This window comes from Hesperophylax consimilis, chromosome 4, assembly GCF_061612785.1.
Source record: "Hesperophylax consimilis isolate HC1 chromosome 4, BYU_Hcon_1.0, whole genome shotgun sequence".
NCBI lineage: Eukaryota > Metazoa > Arthropoda > Insecta > Trichoptera > Limnephilidae > Hesperophylax > Hesperophylax consimilis.
Window position 1 is genome coordinate 42,229,062 of NC_142839.1, and position 16,103 is coordinate 42,245,164.

Below are 16,103 nucleotides of genomic sequence, written 5' to 3' on the forward strand. Positions count from 1 at the left end.
GTGGTGTGGAGTAGGAGGCTGCCGCGCCCCCCACCACAGGCTGCTACACAACCCCGCGCCCGCTTCCGCGCCAGTGAATACCGTCGTGAGTGGTGCCGTCAATCTATGACGCCAGAGTACGGATTGCCGTGTACTACTGAAGATCGTGCCAGTAGTACTGAGCACTTCGTATGAAAATGAAGCTTCAGTATTCGCGCTTCTTGACGAAGGCTCCACGGTAACCCTCATTGATGCTGACACTGCGGCAAAAATTGGCGCGAGCGGCCCAGTCCAGGGGCTAAAAATTCATGGAGCAAAGGGAATGTGCACATCTGACTTGCACTCCCGCCGGGTGAAAATAACCATAAGAGATGCAGGTAGCAGTGATGAGTATCATATTACGGCTCACACAGTGACTGACCTCAGTCTACCGGAGCAGCGTGTCCCAGGAAGACGCGTCACCCCTCGGATACTGATCGGGCAAGACAATGCTCATTTGATAGTATCAAGAGACGTGCGGGAAGATTTCGGCACCACGCGAATAGTGTCGTGGACCGCACTAGGGTGGATTGCCCACGGTGGTACCGATCCTGGCAGCGACGGCCCAGCAACCACCCTGGCCCTGCAGATGGAGACAGCCGCAGACATCCGCCTGAGAGAGTTGGTGAAATCCAACTTTGCCGTCGACTCTCTCGGCGTAACATCTGCGGCCAGAGTCAATGCAAGTGAACTCAAAGCCACAGCCCTGATGGAAAAGACCACCCGTCCTCTACCAAACGGCAGGTGGGAAACCGGGCTATTATGGCGAAACCCGGAAGTCACGTTGCCCGACAATTACCACTGTGCCCTGAAACGTTTACAGTCCCTCGAGAGAAAGCTGGCAGCAGATGCAAGCCTAGCAGCGGCGTATACTGACAAAATGGGTCAGCTGGTAGCTAAAGGTTACGCCAGGAAACTGTCTGATCGCGAGATATCAACACCTGCCCCTCGGAAGTGGTATCTCCCACATTTTGCGGTGCTCAATCCAAACAAACCCGGAAAGATTAGAATAGTCTTTGATGCTGCCAGTCGATGCCGAGGGACTTCGCTAAATGACCAGCTGCTCACCGGTCCTGACCTGCTGTCTTCTCTTCTTGGGAACATCCTTCGCTTTAGAGAAGGGACTATTGCCATAGCAGCCGATATTCAGGAGATGTTCTTGCGCATCAAGATAAGGAGGGATGATCTGCAGTCGCAACTGTACCTGTGGAAGTCACCAACATGTCGCGAACCTGACACATACCAGTTGACATCAATGATGTTCGGGGCCACATGCTCGCCGAGTAGCGCCCAGTACGTACGAGACAGGGTTGCCGGGGAATACGAACACGAGTACCCGGCCGCCGCGGCAGCCGTTCGTTCCAAATTTTATATGGACGACTATTTGGATGCGGTAAATACTGCTAGTGAGGCTGCCGCACTAGTACAAAGCGTGAGTGCCCTTCTTGCAAAGGGAGGGTTCCACTTGACGAACTGGGCCTCTAACAGTCCGGAAGCCATAGTTGACATTCCTTCCGGAGACCGGGCGAGCTCCACAGTTCACATCAGCAGCGGGGACAAAGAGATGGAGCGAGTACTAGGGCTAGTGTGGGACCCATCCACTGACTGCTTCCTTTACTCTTTTCAAAATGCAGTCAGCCCCGAAGAAGCTGTACGGCCCACCAAGAGGCAGCTTCTCTCCATCGTAATGAAGATCTTCGACCCGGTTGGATTCGTCGCGTGCCTCACAATACGGTCAAAGATCTTGCTACAAGCTGTGTGGCGGTCGAGTGTTGGATGGGACGACTTGATCACCCTTGAGCACGCCGAGAGATGGAGAGATTGGCTAAGCTTGCTTCACGAGAGCAACGTTTCGGTGCCGAGGCGCTCCCTCCGGCACAAGCAGAGCAGCGTCACCTTACACCTATTCTGCGATGCGTCCGAACAAGCTTGCTGCACCGTCGCATACTACACAGAAGACGTGCAGGGAGTTTTACACGCGACATTCCTAGCCAGCAAGTGTAAAGTGGCTCCACTCAAACCCCTCTCCATTCCCCGTCTTGAGTTGCAAGCCGCACTCATGGCGGCTAGATTAGCCAAGACCATCTTAAAAGAAAGCCAGGCTTTAATAAACCGGACTATCTTTTGGACAGACTCTTCAACCGTTCTGTGCTGGTTACGTACTGATCCACGCGCCTACTCTGCATTCGTGGCAAACAGATTGGGTGAAATAGATGAGATGACCAGCATACCTAACTGGAGGTGGGTGCCGACGAAGTTGAACCCCGCCGACATCGGAACACGTGACTCTGAAGTGCCTGATCTATCACCAAAAGGAAGATGGTTTTGCGGCCCTGCATTTCTTACTGCACCTGAAAGCGAGTGGCCAAAGGAGCGATCTCCCACCAAGAAACCCGACAACGACGTATTGGAGGTCAGGCCCCATTATGTAGGCCTAATAACCACTAAAGGAGAGGCGTTCCCCTTAATCGAACGGTTCTCATCTTGGAACCGGCTAATTCGATCTACAGCATGGATACTCCGTTTTGTCAGGCGGTGCCGATTGGGGTCTCATAAACCCGCCGAGGGCACATTACGAGCAGAGGAACTGAAAGAAGCAGAGATCAGATGGGTCAGGAAATCCCAGGAAGACGCCTTCGCAGCTGATCTGCATACCATACGACATGGAAAGGCGCTACCTGCTGGCAGTCGTCTTAATTCCTTGACCCCCTTCTTCGGCCCAGATGATGTCTTGCGGATGAGTTCCCGATTACGAGCCCTGACAAAGACCACGAGCGTGGCCAAGACCCCCATCATATTGGATGGCAACGACCCGTACGCTCGGCTGCTGGTACGCCACTACCATGAGAAGGGAGACCACCCTAGCACCGAGAAGACAGTGGCGGAGATGCGCTGCAGTTTTTTCATTCTACGGCTCCGCACTATCAGCCGGAAAATAACACACGACTGCCCCACTTGCCGCATACGAAGAAGCAAGCCCTCTCCACCATTAATGGGGACGCTACCATCTTACCGCCTGTTACATCATGTGCGTCCCTTTACTCACTGTGGGCTGGACTACTTCGGGCCAATGGAGGTCACAGTTGGCAGACACCGGGAGAAGCGCTATGGCGCAATTTTTACCTGCCTTTCCACCCGCGCTATTCACCTGGAACTTGCTGTTACGTTGACTGCCGACTCTGCCATTATGGCCTTGCAAAGAATGACCGCCCGAAGAGGTCAGCCCGAAGTTCTGTACTCGGACAACGGAACGAATTTCCATGGAGCAGACGCTGAGATCAGGGAAGCCTTGGATTCACTGAAACAAGATTCTAGAATTATGGACGCCATGGCTACCAAAGGCATTGAGTGGCGTTTCATACCGCCACTCAGTCCCCACATGGGGGGAGCCTGGGAAAGACTAGTACGGTCGGTGAAACGGGCCTTGAAAGCTACCTTAAAGGAAAGGGCGCCGAGGGAAGAGACCCTGCGCACAGCACTGGCAGAAGCTGAGTTTGTTGTCAACAACCGACCACTGACTCACGTCTCTGTTGACCCACGAGATGAAGAGCCCTTGACACCAAACCACTTCCTTCTGGGGTCAGCCGGAAAGCGCCCCCATTTGTCCCTGTATGACAAAAAAGAAGAAGAGGTATGTCTCCGCCGCCAATGGCGTATCGGGCAACAACTTGCAGATATGTTTTGGAGGCGCTGGCTCCGAGAGTACATCCCCACTATGGGCGCCCGACAGAAGTGGCACCACCCAGCCGAGCCCATCAAAAAGGATGACCTTGTGGTGATCATGGATCCTGCGCTACCCCGGAATAGTTGGCCGCGCGGCCGAGTCATCGATGCAAAACCCGCCGCTGATGGTCAAGTGAGGACCGCCCGCATTCAAACAGCTTCCGGGATATATGTGCGGCCAGCCGTTAAGATCGCCGTACTGCTGCCAGCCCCAAAATCCACCACTCCAGAACAATCTACAACACAGCCCGTCCAACTGCGAACCAGGGGTACCGGGCGTCCAGATCGTCGAAACACTTCACGTCCTCCCAAATAGCTTGGCGCAGAGGGCTGCACCGGGGGGAGTATATCGGACGCTTGTTCATTATAATTTAAGAATGACTTTATATTGTTTTTGTTTACATCTTTCGCTACTATTTACTACGATAAGAAATAAATAAATATTGTTTGCGTATAATGTTAATCCGTGGATGTGACATTAATAAACTATTTTGAAATTGTCCACATTCACGGAACTCTGCATTGTGTACCTAGCTTTAAGATTGTCAAATTCCTGGAAATGTAAAAAATGTAACTTGTAAAAAATAAACAATAAACAATTGGCCGGCGGGTAGCAAATTAGAAAGTGTGGGGTCCAAGGCTGGCTGGTACGCTCCAACGGCTTTAGAAATCCGACCAATGAGAAGCCATAAACGGGCCGCCGAACCGTGGCCGACCTTTTTTTTATGTGCCGTTGTCGAGTCGGAACTTTGACAAAAAGCACCAATTTTAAATTTTAAATTCTCTTTCTCCATTGGATCACCCTCGCCTCGGACCTTCGCATCTACGAGCTACCTGCCGCTGCCCCTTTCTGCCGAGTTCTGAGAATTTTATTGGCCTTTCTCCTTCAACTGAAGAATCCTGCATCCACTAGATTCCGGCGGGAACCACGAGGCTTAAGAAGCTGACATACTTAACTGCCTTTTTAAAGGCAATCTTTCATTTATTTGCATTTGCACAAAGTCGTCTATATACCAGAAACGTCCTTTTCAGGACGAGGTTCAATTGATTTGCATTTTGCACAAAGTCGTGTATATTCCAGAAACGTCCTTTTCAGGACGAAAGTCAATTGATTGGCATTTACAAAGTCGTTTGAGTCGTGTAACTAACCCCTATTTTTTCAGTCTGTATGCACACGACATTTAGTCGGGTACAAAAGTTATGTAGCAAAATGCCGCCATCTATAAAGCAAAATTTTAAAAGTTGAAGAATATTGAAATTCCATCAGAGTAAAACTTCGACTTCCTTTGTGCTGCTAATTATAACCTACCTTAATAAACATATATTTTTAACTTTAATAATAACGGATATCTTTTTCCCGTCTATCCTTTTAACCAGAAACAGTGCGGTTTTGAAAATCTTTTTTAATGAGGTTTCAACGTACCCTAGGTGAGTTTGTTGTGAAACCCTAATTTTAGTTCCACGAAGCAACTTGAGGTTTGATTATAATTTCATCTGAAAAGTTCTACGCCTTTCTGGAATCTCCATAACTTCACGAATCCTGAATTCATAATGAACTCTTTTTCAAATTTGGAAAATTGCGGGTTAATTTGGCAAAGGTGATTTTTTTACCGCATACAGGCGGAAGAAATGTTGAAAATTTTACCACGTGTACTTCAATGAATTTCGTTTTGTTGATTACCTACATATTCTGAAATGTTTGTACAAATTGAAATGATATCTTTAGATGTTTGGCGTTACGCTTTTATCATATATTCTTATTATTTCGTGGATATTAAACTTTCAAAATACACAATTTCCTTTGTTAGAAGCAACATTAAACATAAATTGTTAATATGTGAAATGGCTTGCGATCATTTTCTATGTGATTATACATTTTTATTAGACTAGAAGTTAATTGAAAGTATTATTTATCTTGAAGCAAAACATTGATTGTCAGAAGCATCACATGTTTGGGACTGTGAGTTTTTGTGACATGAAGCTATAGATACAGAATTTTTAACTTAATTTGACGGACAAAAATAACACAATATTCAACGTTATTTGTATCATATTTATCAATTACTTAATGAGCAAAATCATAAAAATAAAATAATTAACAGATTTGGAATCTCAGGCGAATTTTAGAATTAGTAGTTTTTTCGGAAAAAAACATTTTAACAGACTTAGGTGGTCCGGAAACAATTTACGAAATTAAAATATTTGCAATTAAAGATCTTAAGTTAATAAAGTTAAGAAACAAGATTCCTTTATTTCATTACCATAAATGGGCTTTCATTTAGTTATTTTTCTTTCTTTTTTAACAAACGTGGTTTGTTTACCATTAAATTATTTTTCACAAAGGCATCCTAACGTCTTGTTCTAGATAGGAATATAGATGTGTCTCATTTGTACAAAATCTTTACATATCTGCGCCATTTTGAAACTTTTCAATTGGAAGTTCGATGAATTTTCCAGGATGTAGTTTTGTAGGCGAGCAATCGAATGCATTTAAATTGCTTCATTTCATGACGACTATTGGCTGTACGGACATTATACAAATTGCATAGCAAGTCGCGGCTTGATAGTCATATGAATAAAACAGATACTTATTGAGACTGCTTTGTTCAGATAAATGCCACATCTAATAACAAAAATACATTGTCTTTTGTAGACGTTTTCGATGAAATAAAATGTTCAGTCATGTGTTTTATTTTTTTACTGATAATTTAATGAAGTGAATATTATTTAATACGGTTGTTTTTCTTTTGTGCTTAATTATAATATAAAGATATTCAGCATATTTTGAAATCTGTTGAAATCAATCAATCATTAAACGTAGCAATTAAGGTAGAAATCTCCAACATAAAACTCAACTGAATATTAGAAAATAAAAGTCACAAGAACAAATAATCATCCTCATTAAAATATTCGAATATCAGCCATCGTTGTTATCCATCCTGCGTAACTCTGGTTCAATAAACAAAAATGTGCTGTGAATTTCAAAATTGGAACTGATTGTGTTAAGAATTCAGACAAGCGATAAAGTACCTATCTATAATTTAATATTAAAAGAAAATTATTTTGTCATTTTCAAAATTGTAACTGATTTGTCAAAAATTCAGATTACCCCGAGATTTTTCACGGGTCTGCGGTGTTATCACATAAAATCACAGGTTCGTTCACACCATTTTTCATGCAGCTCGCCTGTCAAAAAGTCACACGTTAAGTGATTTTCATTATCTACTCCAACAGCTAGAAATAGAATCAATTGCGGAATATTTTTATTTTATACATTTTACATAGGCATATGTTGTATAATTTTGACAAGATGAATAATTTAGATTATTATAAAGAAATAATACATGACATAAAAACTCAAGAAACAAAAATTTAATAAATACAGTGATCAGATATGCTTACAAAAAATCAAGAGTTGAAGATTAGGGTTGAAATAAGTTTTAAATATTGCACAAAATTCACCATGTTAACAATATGAAAGATATGCTTTTTTACCTCTAACCCTAAAAAATAATATGACCGTATCAAGGTGCAACCGATCAGATATAAAAAGTGTAGTGAAGACATTATGCGTTTTTTAAAGTATAATATTTTTTTATGTGTTTAATTTTGTAAACTAAACTTAACCGATACAACCATCCTACCATCTTTTTTAATACGCCTGATTTGAATATAACCATAATACCCCATATCTTTGATCTTTGTATATGACATTCAGAATAAACAAACTGAAAACCTTACATGTGATTTTCAGGTATTTGTGTATACCTACATGTATTAATGTACCTATGCACATAAAATTCGTTGTGGCAGTTTTTTCTTGCTAGTTAAACCCACGAAAGGTCCTTATATTATTTTTATGAGAATTAGCCTTTTTAATAAATGTATTATACTTATGACACAAATACAAATGTAGATTCTTTACATGTTTTATACAAGAAACGTTCGTGTAAAATATGCGATTAGTTATAAAAATAAAAATTATGTGTACGGCAACCAATGTACAATACAACAAGGTAATGGAAACAATAAAAGCCAGGGCGCATTAGAGAATTCAATTGCTGTGTTCATTTTTGTCTATTTAATTCAATTATCCGTTCTTGCTCACTAGAGTTGGCTTATTGGAGAAATCAAATTATCATTGCTAAGAGCTTTTTTCATCGCCCCATTCTCTCCATAGTCTCTGCATTGTGTTGTTTGGTACATGTTGAGAATGTTTAGATTGTTTAGTCCTCTAATGCTGTGCTTCTCAAATATTCGAAAAAGTTATCTAGTTAAAAAATAATTTAAAAAAAAAAAAATCTTAGCTATTCACTATCGCACCTTTGAGTAACAAGTAAGATCAGTTTAGGATTAGTTAAGATTGTTTATATAAATGTATTGGTTATATTTTTCGTTAGTATTTCAATGAGTTACGCGGGCGTTATTTACATTCAAATCAGTACACCTTTTGAACAGATATTTAAACAAAACAGCATGTTTATAATTCAAAACAGTAAAACAAATTCTGTCGTTGGGCAGTAAAAATTAAAAGTTTATGAATCACTGCTTTAATGCAATCTGTTGAAAGGAGATCGTTTGGTTTCAGAATCAGTTCATGATGTTTAATGGGTTTCATTTGTGACCGGAAGAAAAGAATTTTATCGTCATGTTAGCATCGAAATATGTCGTAAATTCAACTTGAATTTGATGTAAAAACGCTTGAGGGCAAAATTTTTATTATATTTTCTTTCCATGGCAAAAAATGAGTCATAAGTGAACTGCCCAGAAGTGAACAGCTTAATGGCATTATATCGTATGCTGTACGTTTCGCAATCATAGTTACGGTCAGAGAGAATTATTTGTGTGGGTTGTTGTTCTTGTTGACAGTGATGAATTTATTAATTTAATATATTGCTTGATTCACAAACAATTTAGTTATTTGCCCCCAAATTAACCAACAACTTGTTCACGCCCTGTTGTTTAGAGCACCGTTAAATGTGAACTCCTTCTCCTGGGGTCACCTCCTTGTTTGTTAATTACAATTAGTAGGGCTTATAAAGGCTCTTACGGACCCGACACTGGTTTGGTTTGTTCGGGACAGGATGGGAACTAAGCCTGGCAAAGAAAGACTATCACCCCTATATGGACGGGTTAAATTCCTCCAACTCAGTTTCTTACACGCACCCTTAAACTTCCGGAGATTAATGGCTCAACTCTTGTTTGAGATTTTGGCAAGGGAGATATAATCAATGTCCGTTTACCTTCAGAATTGAGATGTAATATTCCACAAGTAACCACCACTGAATATATAAAACGAAAGAAGTGTCTTGTGGGCATGTTTTTTTTTATGAGCAAATACTTTTGCTCTTTAGAGCTAATTTGGTCTTCGTTCCTGTAGCGTTTCACCGAGTACAGCCAATGCTTGTAAATTCACAATCAAGCATCTCAGTACGATTTTCCTCAGCAGAATAACTTAAAGCCTTCTGTAGAATGGACGTAGGTCCAGTTAGATATTCATTGTAAATTAATCAAAATAATATACATACAAAAAAAAGAATTAACTGAAACTACAGTTCCCATATTTTTTCAAATGTCAATTTTTTCAAGATATGTAAGACATAAACAATTTTATTTTCCCTATCTCGGTCTTGATGGTCAGATGGCATCAGTTTTCTTCAAAATCGCTAAAAATTGTAATTCTTTGGAATTTCTGTTCAATGGGCCACCAACAGACGAACTTCGGCGATTTAAAATTTTGTGTAAATTTATTAAATAGGAGTTTCAACATGAATTCATTGAAAAGTGAGAATTGAATGGTGAAAACTGCTACTGGAAGCATGTTTGATTAATATTAGTATTCTCATTTGTTTAATCAAAGAAATACATTAATATTAATCGATATTTGTGTTCGAGTACCTTTTAAATTCAATCATTTGAAAATTGAATGGTTTTAATGTTGACAAAGAATTAAATGATATTTATATGCACAATTAGTTGAGAATCAAAGATTTCAAATTAATACAATAATAGTATATCTTTTTATACATATTTTTAACTGTTAAAATCATTTAATTTAATAATTTAAGCAAGTAAATAATTGTATTTTCCACTTTATGAATAAATCTCAAACATTTCACATATAATAATATATTGTGAAATGTTTGAGAGTATTTGGATGCGGCAAATTGTATCCTACTAGCAGGGGAAAATTGCATTAATTACACGCATTCCGAATTAATACCTATCGCAAATCGCATACATATATCCTATCCTATTTTACATTCCGCGTAAATTACTCAGTGAAAACCACTGTGGAACGACAGCATGGACGATTGCGGTCATCCAAATTATTGAATTATTTCATCGATACCAGGGGAATAATAATAACATAGAGAAAGATTATCCATAAGCAGTACATATTCAAACCTCATTTACATAACTAAACTAGCCGGTTAGTATATACCTAAAGCCACTTTTATTACTTCTTCATGCAATAATAGTGCGAAATGCGTCGATCTACTGCTGTAATACAATATAAACTGTACATCGATAACATACAACGTATTCAAAACAAAAACCTTCAAATGCAACAATTGCTTTGAATGTACATTTCAATCTTTGCAACAAGGGCGAGCAGTAGCTGATCGACTCTACCTAGCTTCTATTCCTAATTATTTTAACATATCTTTGAGACGTACACGACAACAGCGCTATTCCACGCGCTTAATTACAAAACAAATCTATCGTCTATTTCGCCAATTAACCGTGCTCTTCATATATTCAACAATATTTGACTAAACTCTAACATTGACGTTTTTTCGGATTCACTGACCAAACTTTAAAGGAGCATCATGTCAATGAAATAAACTGTTCAATGCGGAAACATATACATACAAACTCACACATACACATACACATACACATACACATACACATACATATATATATATACACATACACATACACATACACATACACCCTCACACCCTCACACACACACACACACACACACACAAACACAAACACAAACACACACCAACTCCTCAATTCTTCGAGGTGATTTTTTACGAAAACGGCGCTATATAAATTAGCCAAATATTATTATTATCGCTCGGTAATTACTAAATATACATACCACATATAATACATTACAAGCAAACGTTTTATAGGTACCAACCTATAAATTTTTAATATATGTAAATTGTTCTTTCGCTGTACCCAAAATACTGTTCGTTTCTGAAATATAAAATAAAATAAAGTACATAATTAGTGATAATTTCAGTAATTTCAGGTAAATATGTTTCCGTATCTGTTTTTAAGATAAAGCCTGCTAATTAAATTTTGTGAAGAGCCCCTCAGGTGATTTTTCACAGAAACAGTGTAATGAAAATTTTAAATCTCTTTATTATTATCATTGAAACATTAATATGTTTTATTCGGTAACCAGATAAATCATCACAATGATAATTCATCACATCTTTAAAAAGTTATATAAAGTCATGAAAAGTGATTAAACAAAAAATTTATAAACTGGGTTAAGTAGGTTAGGTTAGGTTAAGTTAAAACAATTTTTTTTCATCGTTTCTAATGACTTTATATCACTTTTTAAAAGTGTGTTGAATTGTCACTGTGTTGAGTTATCATGGAACCGTTTCATACACCTTAACAAATTTTAGAATCAAATTTAAATCACTAAATTTGTTCATCGAAAGTAAAATATGTATGGACATTTAAATGTGTACATAATAAACTGATAATCTTTGCTTCCATAGAAAAAAATTTACAAAGCATTCTAAAGGAATCTTCGATTTGCTGCTTACTAAGCGCTTGATAAATACTGTCAATATGCAATGTCAAAGAAAATACGGGCGTGTTTAAATGCAATACAAAGCGACGAATAATCGAAACCTTTTAGTTATAGAAGAAGCTTTATTACATTTATTCTAAATGCTTTATGGTATAGTAAAATAAACAGGTTCGATGTTATTTAAGCACATCATTTTTTAAAACCTGTATTTTTCATGATGCATTTTGTAAGGTAGTTTATCTTCATCATATAATACTTTTGAGCATAACTAGAACCAAAGATTCATAAAAGCATTTTTAAAAGAACATTTATTGTCTTTATTTTACTCGTACTCGCAATAGGAACGCCATGTTGGGTTTACTAAGTCGAATACGTGACGACCAATTGGTGAATCGATATATATATTTTATTATACATTTTACACTTTACAAATATAAGGTAAAAACTGCATTTCTGCAGATTGTCTAACGGGTTATTTCATTATAAATCTTATTATGGTGAGTTTACAGTTACATTTTTACAATTGTATGTATGTATAAAACAAAAAATCAAAAATTTTACAGAAAAATTATGAAAAACATAAATAACAATTTTAAAAGTCTTTAGAATAATATATCATTGTGAGCTAATACAAATTAATTCTTTTAGTAAGCCAAGTCTTCAGTAAGTTCACCAATTGTTTGTTTTGGGCACAGTTTTTAATTTCAGCAGGTAACATATTAAAACAACTAGGAATCATATACTTTAACGTTCTTTGTCCATATTTATTTGTATGCTTAGGTACAATAAGTCCTCCATTAAAGTTAAATCGAGTATTGTGATTGTGTTCTAGCCTGTTTATATATAAGGGGTTATTTATGTGCTGAAATATAATTTTGACTGAAAGAATTTTGAGACTGATAGAAGTATGGAATATTTTGCCTTTCTTTGTATATATTTTTTTAGCTAATAAATAAACCAATAAATTTTACATGGTTGATAAGAACCGACCTACACAGAGTTTAAATTGTTTGTAGTCAAGACTCGATATAACAAAGCTCGGAATAAATCAAGTTTCAAAGTCGATCTATATTAATTTTGATGGTTCACTGGTCCGTACTAAAGTCACTTTACGGCGCCATTCTTACTTCCATGTTTCAGCCCTTAAAACTCACTTCACAAAACAGTCCCTCGGCATTTGTTTAGTTTTACATAAGATCTTTGTCTGTTCTCTATACACGTGATTGAGCACTGTGATTACACGGGGCCTAACGGAAAAAAACGACGGAGGAAACTCGGGCAAACAAAAAGCGGGCACTAAGTGAAACGGATGGAGTTCTTTGCGGCAACGTTCCAATAGAAAAACAACAAGCGACATTTATACAAACTCCGCAGGAAGAGTTTGCTTTGCAGTTTCGTCGGCGTAGTTCTCTACAAACTTCCTGCGCCTGGAGATTTGGAATCGTTAGATCGTTTACTAATAACAAAAGGAGCGTAAAAAGGCCTTGCATTGTCACTCCTATCCGGCTCCTGTATCGGGACTAATGTTGGTAGAAAGGGTGTCTTATAATATTAATAAGTATCTAATAGTCCAACTGTTCGTATTTCTTTTGTTTAAATGTTTGGCTAAAACATGCTTTACAATTTGGAAGACGGACCGCCGCCCAACCCAGAAGAAACCTTCTTAATAAATCTTACTTAAAATAAATATTTGTTTAAATGCAAAAAAAATAACTTAATATTAAATTATCTCAGAAGTGGGATCCGAACCCACGCCACACCATCTTCTCCTCCCCTTATTTTTCCTTCCGCCTCACAACATTCCACGTTTTATGGGTAGCAACGTTCATTTTTTTACGGTACATATTCATTAAAAAAATCTTGTGCTCGGAATTGAAATGGAAAACATTTCATTTCCCTTCTTAATCTCTATATAGATGCTGACTGAAAACACTGGATGATTAATTATTATACTTGGCATTATTCGAACATTTTCCGAACGCGAGCGAAAATGAATAATGCTTTTGCAATCGACAGAAAATGTATTCTTTCCGATAGCCATTTCATATTTCGTAAGCATCACTGAAAGCAAAGTATTAATTTAATACAGAGAGCAGAATGTTGGAAAAATGCAAATGAAAGACAGGTGGTGGAATCCTATACCAATGTAGTAACGAGGTTTTAATGAAAGGGGCAGGGAAGCTTTGTGTCAGTAAGCAAGGAAAAAATACGAAGAAATAAAAGGTACAAGCCTGTGCTCTACTTTGGTAGCAAAATCATTCGTTGGGAATACAACACACTCTTCAATAATATTTGTACATTCATGCTTTTCTTTATATCAACTGGTGATTTCGCCCTTATAAAACCTACTATTATTATTATGTGAAAAAGCCATATCTCCACACAGGAGGCTGACAGGAAAATAATTTCCCTCGAGGCCTGCTGTTAATTGATTGATTAATCCATTCCTCCCACCATGGTGCAATGCAACCCTCAACCAGGGCCTCTCATCATCCAGCCCGCCTGGAATTTGGTGGGCAGACGTATCTGGTACCAAGATACGTCTGCCCACACCTCGGACAAATATAGCGAACCATTTGGGGTAAGCTTCGCCAGAAGTTTACTTATTAACTTAATTAAAGGATTTCAAAAGAACCGGGGCAATTCTTCTTCTAAACCATCGCAACAACCTTCAAACCAAGTAGAATCTCCTACACTGATAAAGCTTACTGATATGAAATATTGTTTATTTATTAAAAATCAAGTAAAATTATTTTTTTCCTGTTTAAAAAGGCACTTGATGTCTATAACGAATAGTTTGACAAATTTCATAAAAAACCATCAGTAAAGCACGAAATTATCCACGTGTTCTTTAAAATAATAATAATTTCGCATCTTGTCCATTACACTAAGTCGGACAAGGCCATCTGCGTAACCACGTATGAATTAGGAAATGATCGCTCATGCGCTTTTTTAATAGTAACTTGATAAAATATATTTGATACTCTTTTTTCTCCGTGTAATAGCAATAGTTTAGTAAAAATCGAGGGCGCTTAACATTTCTATTCTTAACGCTTTGATAAATTTATCGTTTTGCTGAACCAAAAATTAGGTTTGATTATTTGTAACCAAATTGCTTAGTCATTAAAGTCAGCACTATAAGCATATTGATTCCACGGAAGTAAACGCTAATGATACACAAAAGTTTCAACATTGTCGACAAAATCAATAACAATTTCATTTTTTCCAAAACGACCTTTAAAATTCATTTAACACTGTTATTCATATTTATGATGAGGTTTCCTTGTATAACCCAAAGAACAAGCGACGGCTCGTGGTAATAGAACAACTAGACGTCACATTCATCGTAAATTATTGTGTGGGAACTACTATAATGTGTACCAGAGACCCAGAGAGTCTTCAGCACATTTATTATCCATTTATTAATATCCAGAGATTGATGACGATTGATCACTAATATCCACTTATTTTTCTCAAAAATTCAAACTCTTCTGGTTTCAAGATTTAGTGTTCAAAGTTCTAACTTAATTTGTGTCAGAGTTGGAAGGGAAAGCATACAACTTTTTATGTTATTCTATTTCTATTTTTCATTCTATTTTAGTGTCATCAGAGTCAGTAAATTATTCGAACAATTCTTTCGACCGAAAGTTCGACATATTTATTTCTGGAAGGTTTTCCTCCCAATATCACTCACAAGCTAAAATAATTGGCGACGTACTATTTTCGAACCATTGAAAAGGATGGAATCTGAACACAAAATACCTAGAAGTGTGATCGATGAATGAAAATTTTCACTCAAAGTAAGTATAAATTGATCTTAACACACAGACACATTATATACGCCTACAACGCTTTTCTACCGGTTTATATCTTCAGTGTTTAACATTTTTCTTACATATTTGAATCAAAATAGTTCCGATTCTATATTTAGGTCGATTTCTCTTAACTCTTTCTTGTACTCAGTAAATGTAAATTTACAACGATGAACAAACATATTTTTTAATTGTACCACTTATGAACAAACTAATTATTTAATTTTACCACTTATGCAAACGCCGTACAGCAATCACCTCCAGTGTCATCGCAACAAAATGTATTATTCTGTAACCCATGAACAAGATAATTGCAGAGCAGAATTTGTAATCTCTGACCCGTGACAATGTCGCTGGTCACAAGAGAGTAGCATAGCATACTGCACAGCAATTCTCTGCCAACAAGAAGATTATTGAAACTTTGCAGATAAGAACTTACTATGAACTAAGTACAAATAATTAGGCAACCGCTAGTAGAGAAGACAATATACAGGGTAAATGTTAACTATCGACACAAAATATTTAAAAACTGTTTACAGATTACAGGAAAAAATTTCAACCAAATTTTCAAGCGAATATACATAATCATAGTTGTAATTTTAAATCATTACAGACACCATCTAAAACGAACGAGCATTTCGCGCGCTGCAGACCCTGAATACAGAAACTGGTCGTACGAGACAACTATTTAGATGAAAATTATGTTTAAAAGTAGATTAAGACGGGACAATACCCTAACATAAAGTCGAAATCATAACGAC

The 16,103-nt window shown here is 37.8% G+C and overlaps 2 protein-coding genes across 2 annotated transcripts in view; one reads left to right on the forward strand and one right to left on the reverse strand.

Moving 5' to 3' along the window:
- LOC149424733 (neuroligin-1-like) overlaps positions 1-16,103 on the reverse strand; it is a 202,426-nt gene that overhangs the window by 151,491 nt on the left and 34,832 nt on the right. The gene's annotated exons all lie outside the window — the stretch shown is intronic.
- Positions 302-4,057, forward strand: LOC149424739 (uncharacterized). The gene has a single exon (XM_089631101.1). The coding sequence runs from the start codon at positions 302-304 to the stop codon at positions 4,055-4,057; it is 3,756 nt and encodes a 1,251-aa protein (XP_089487227.1).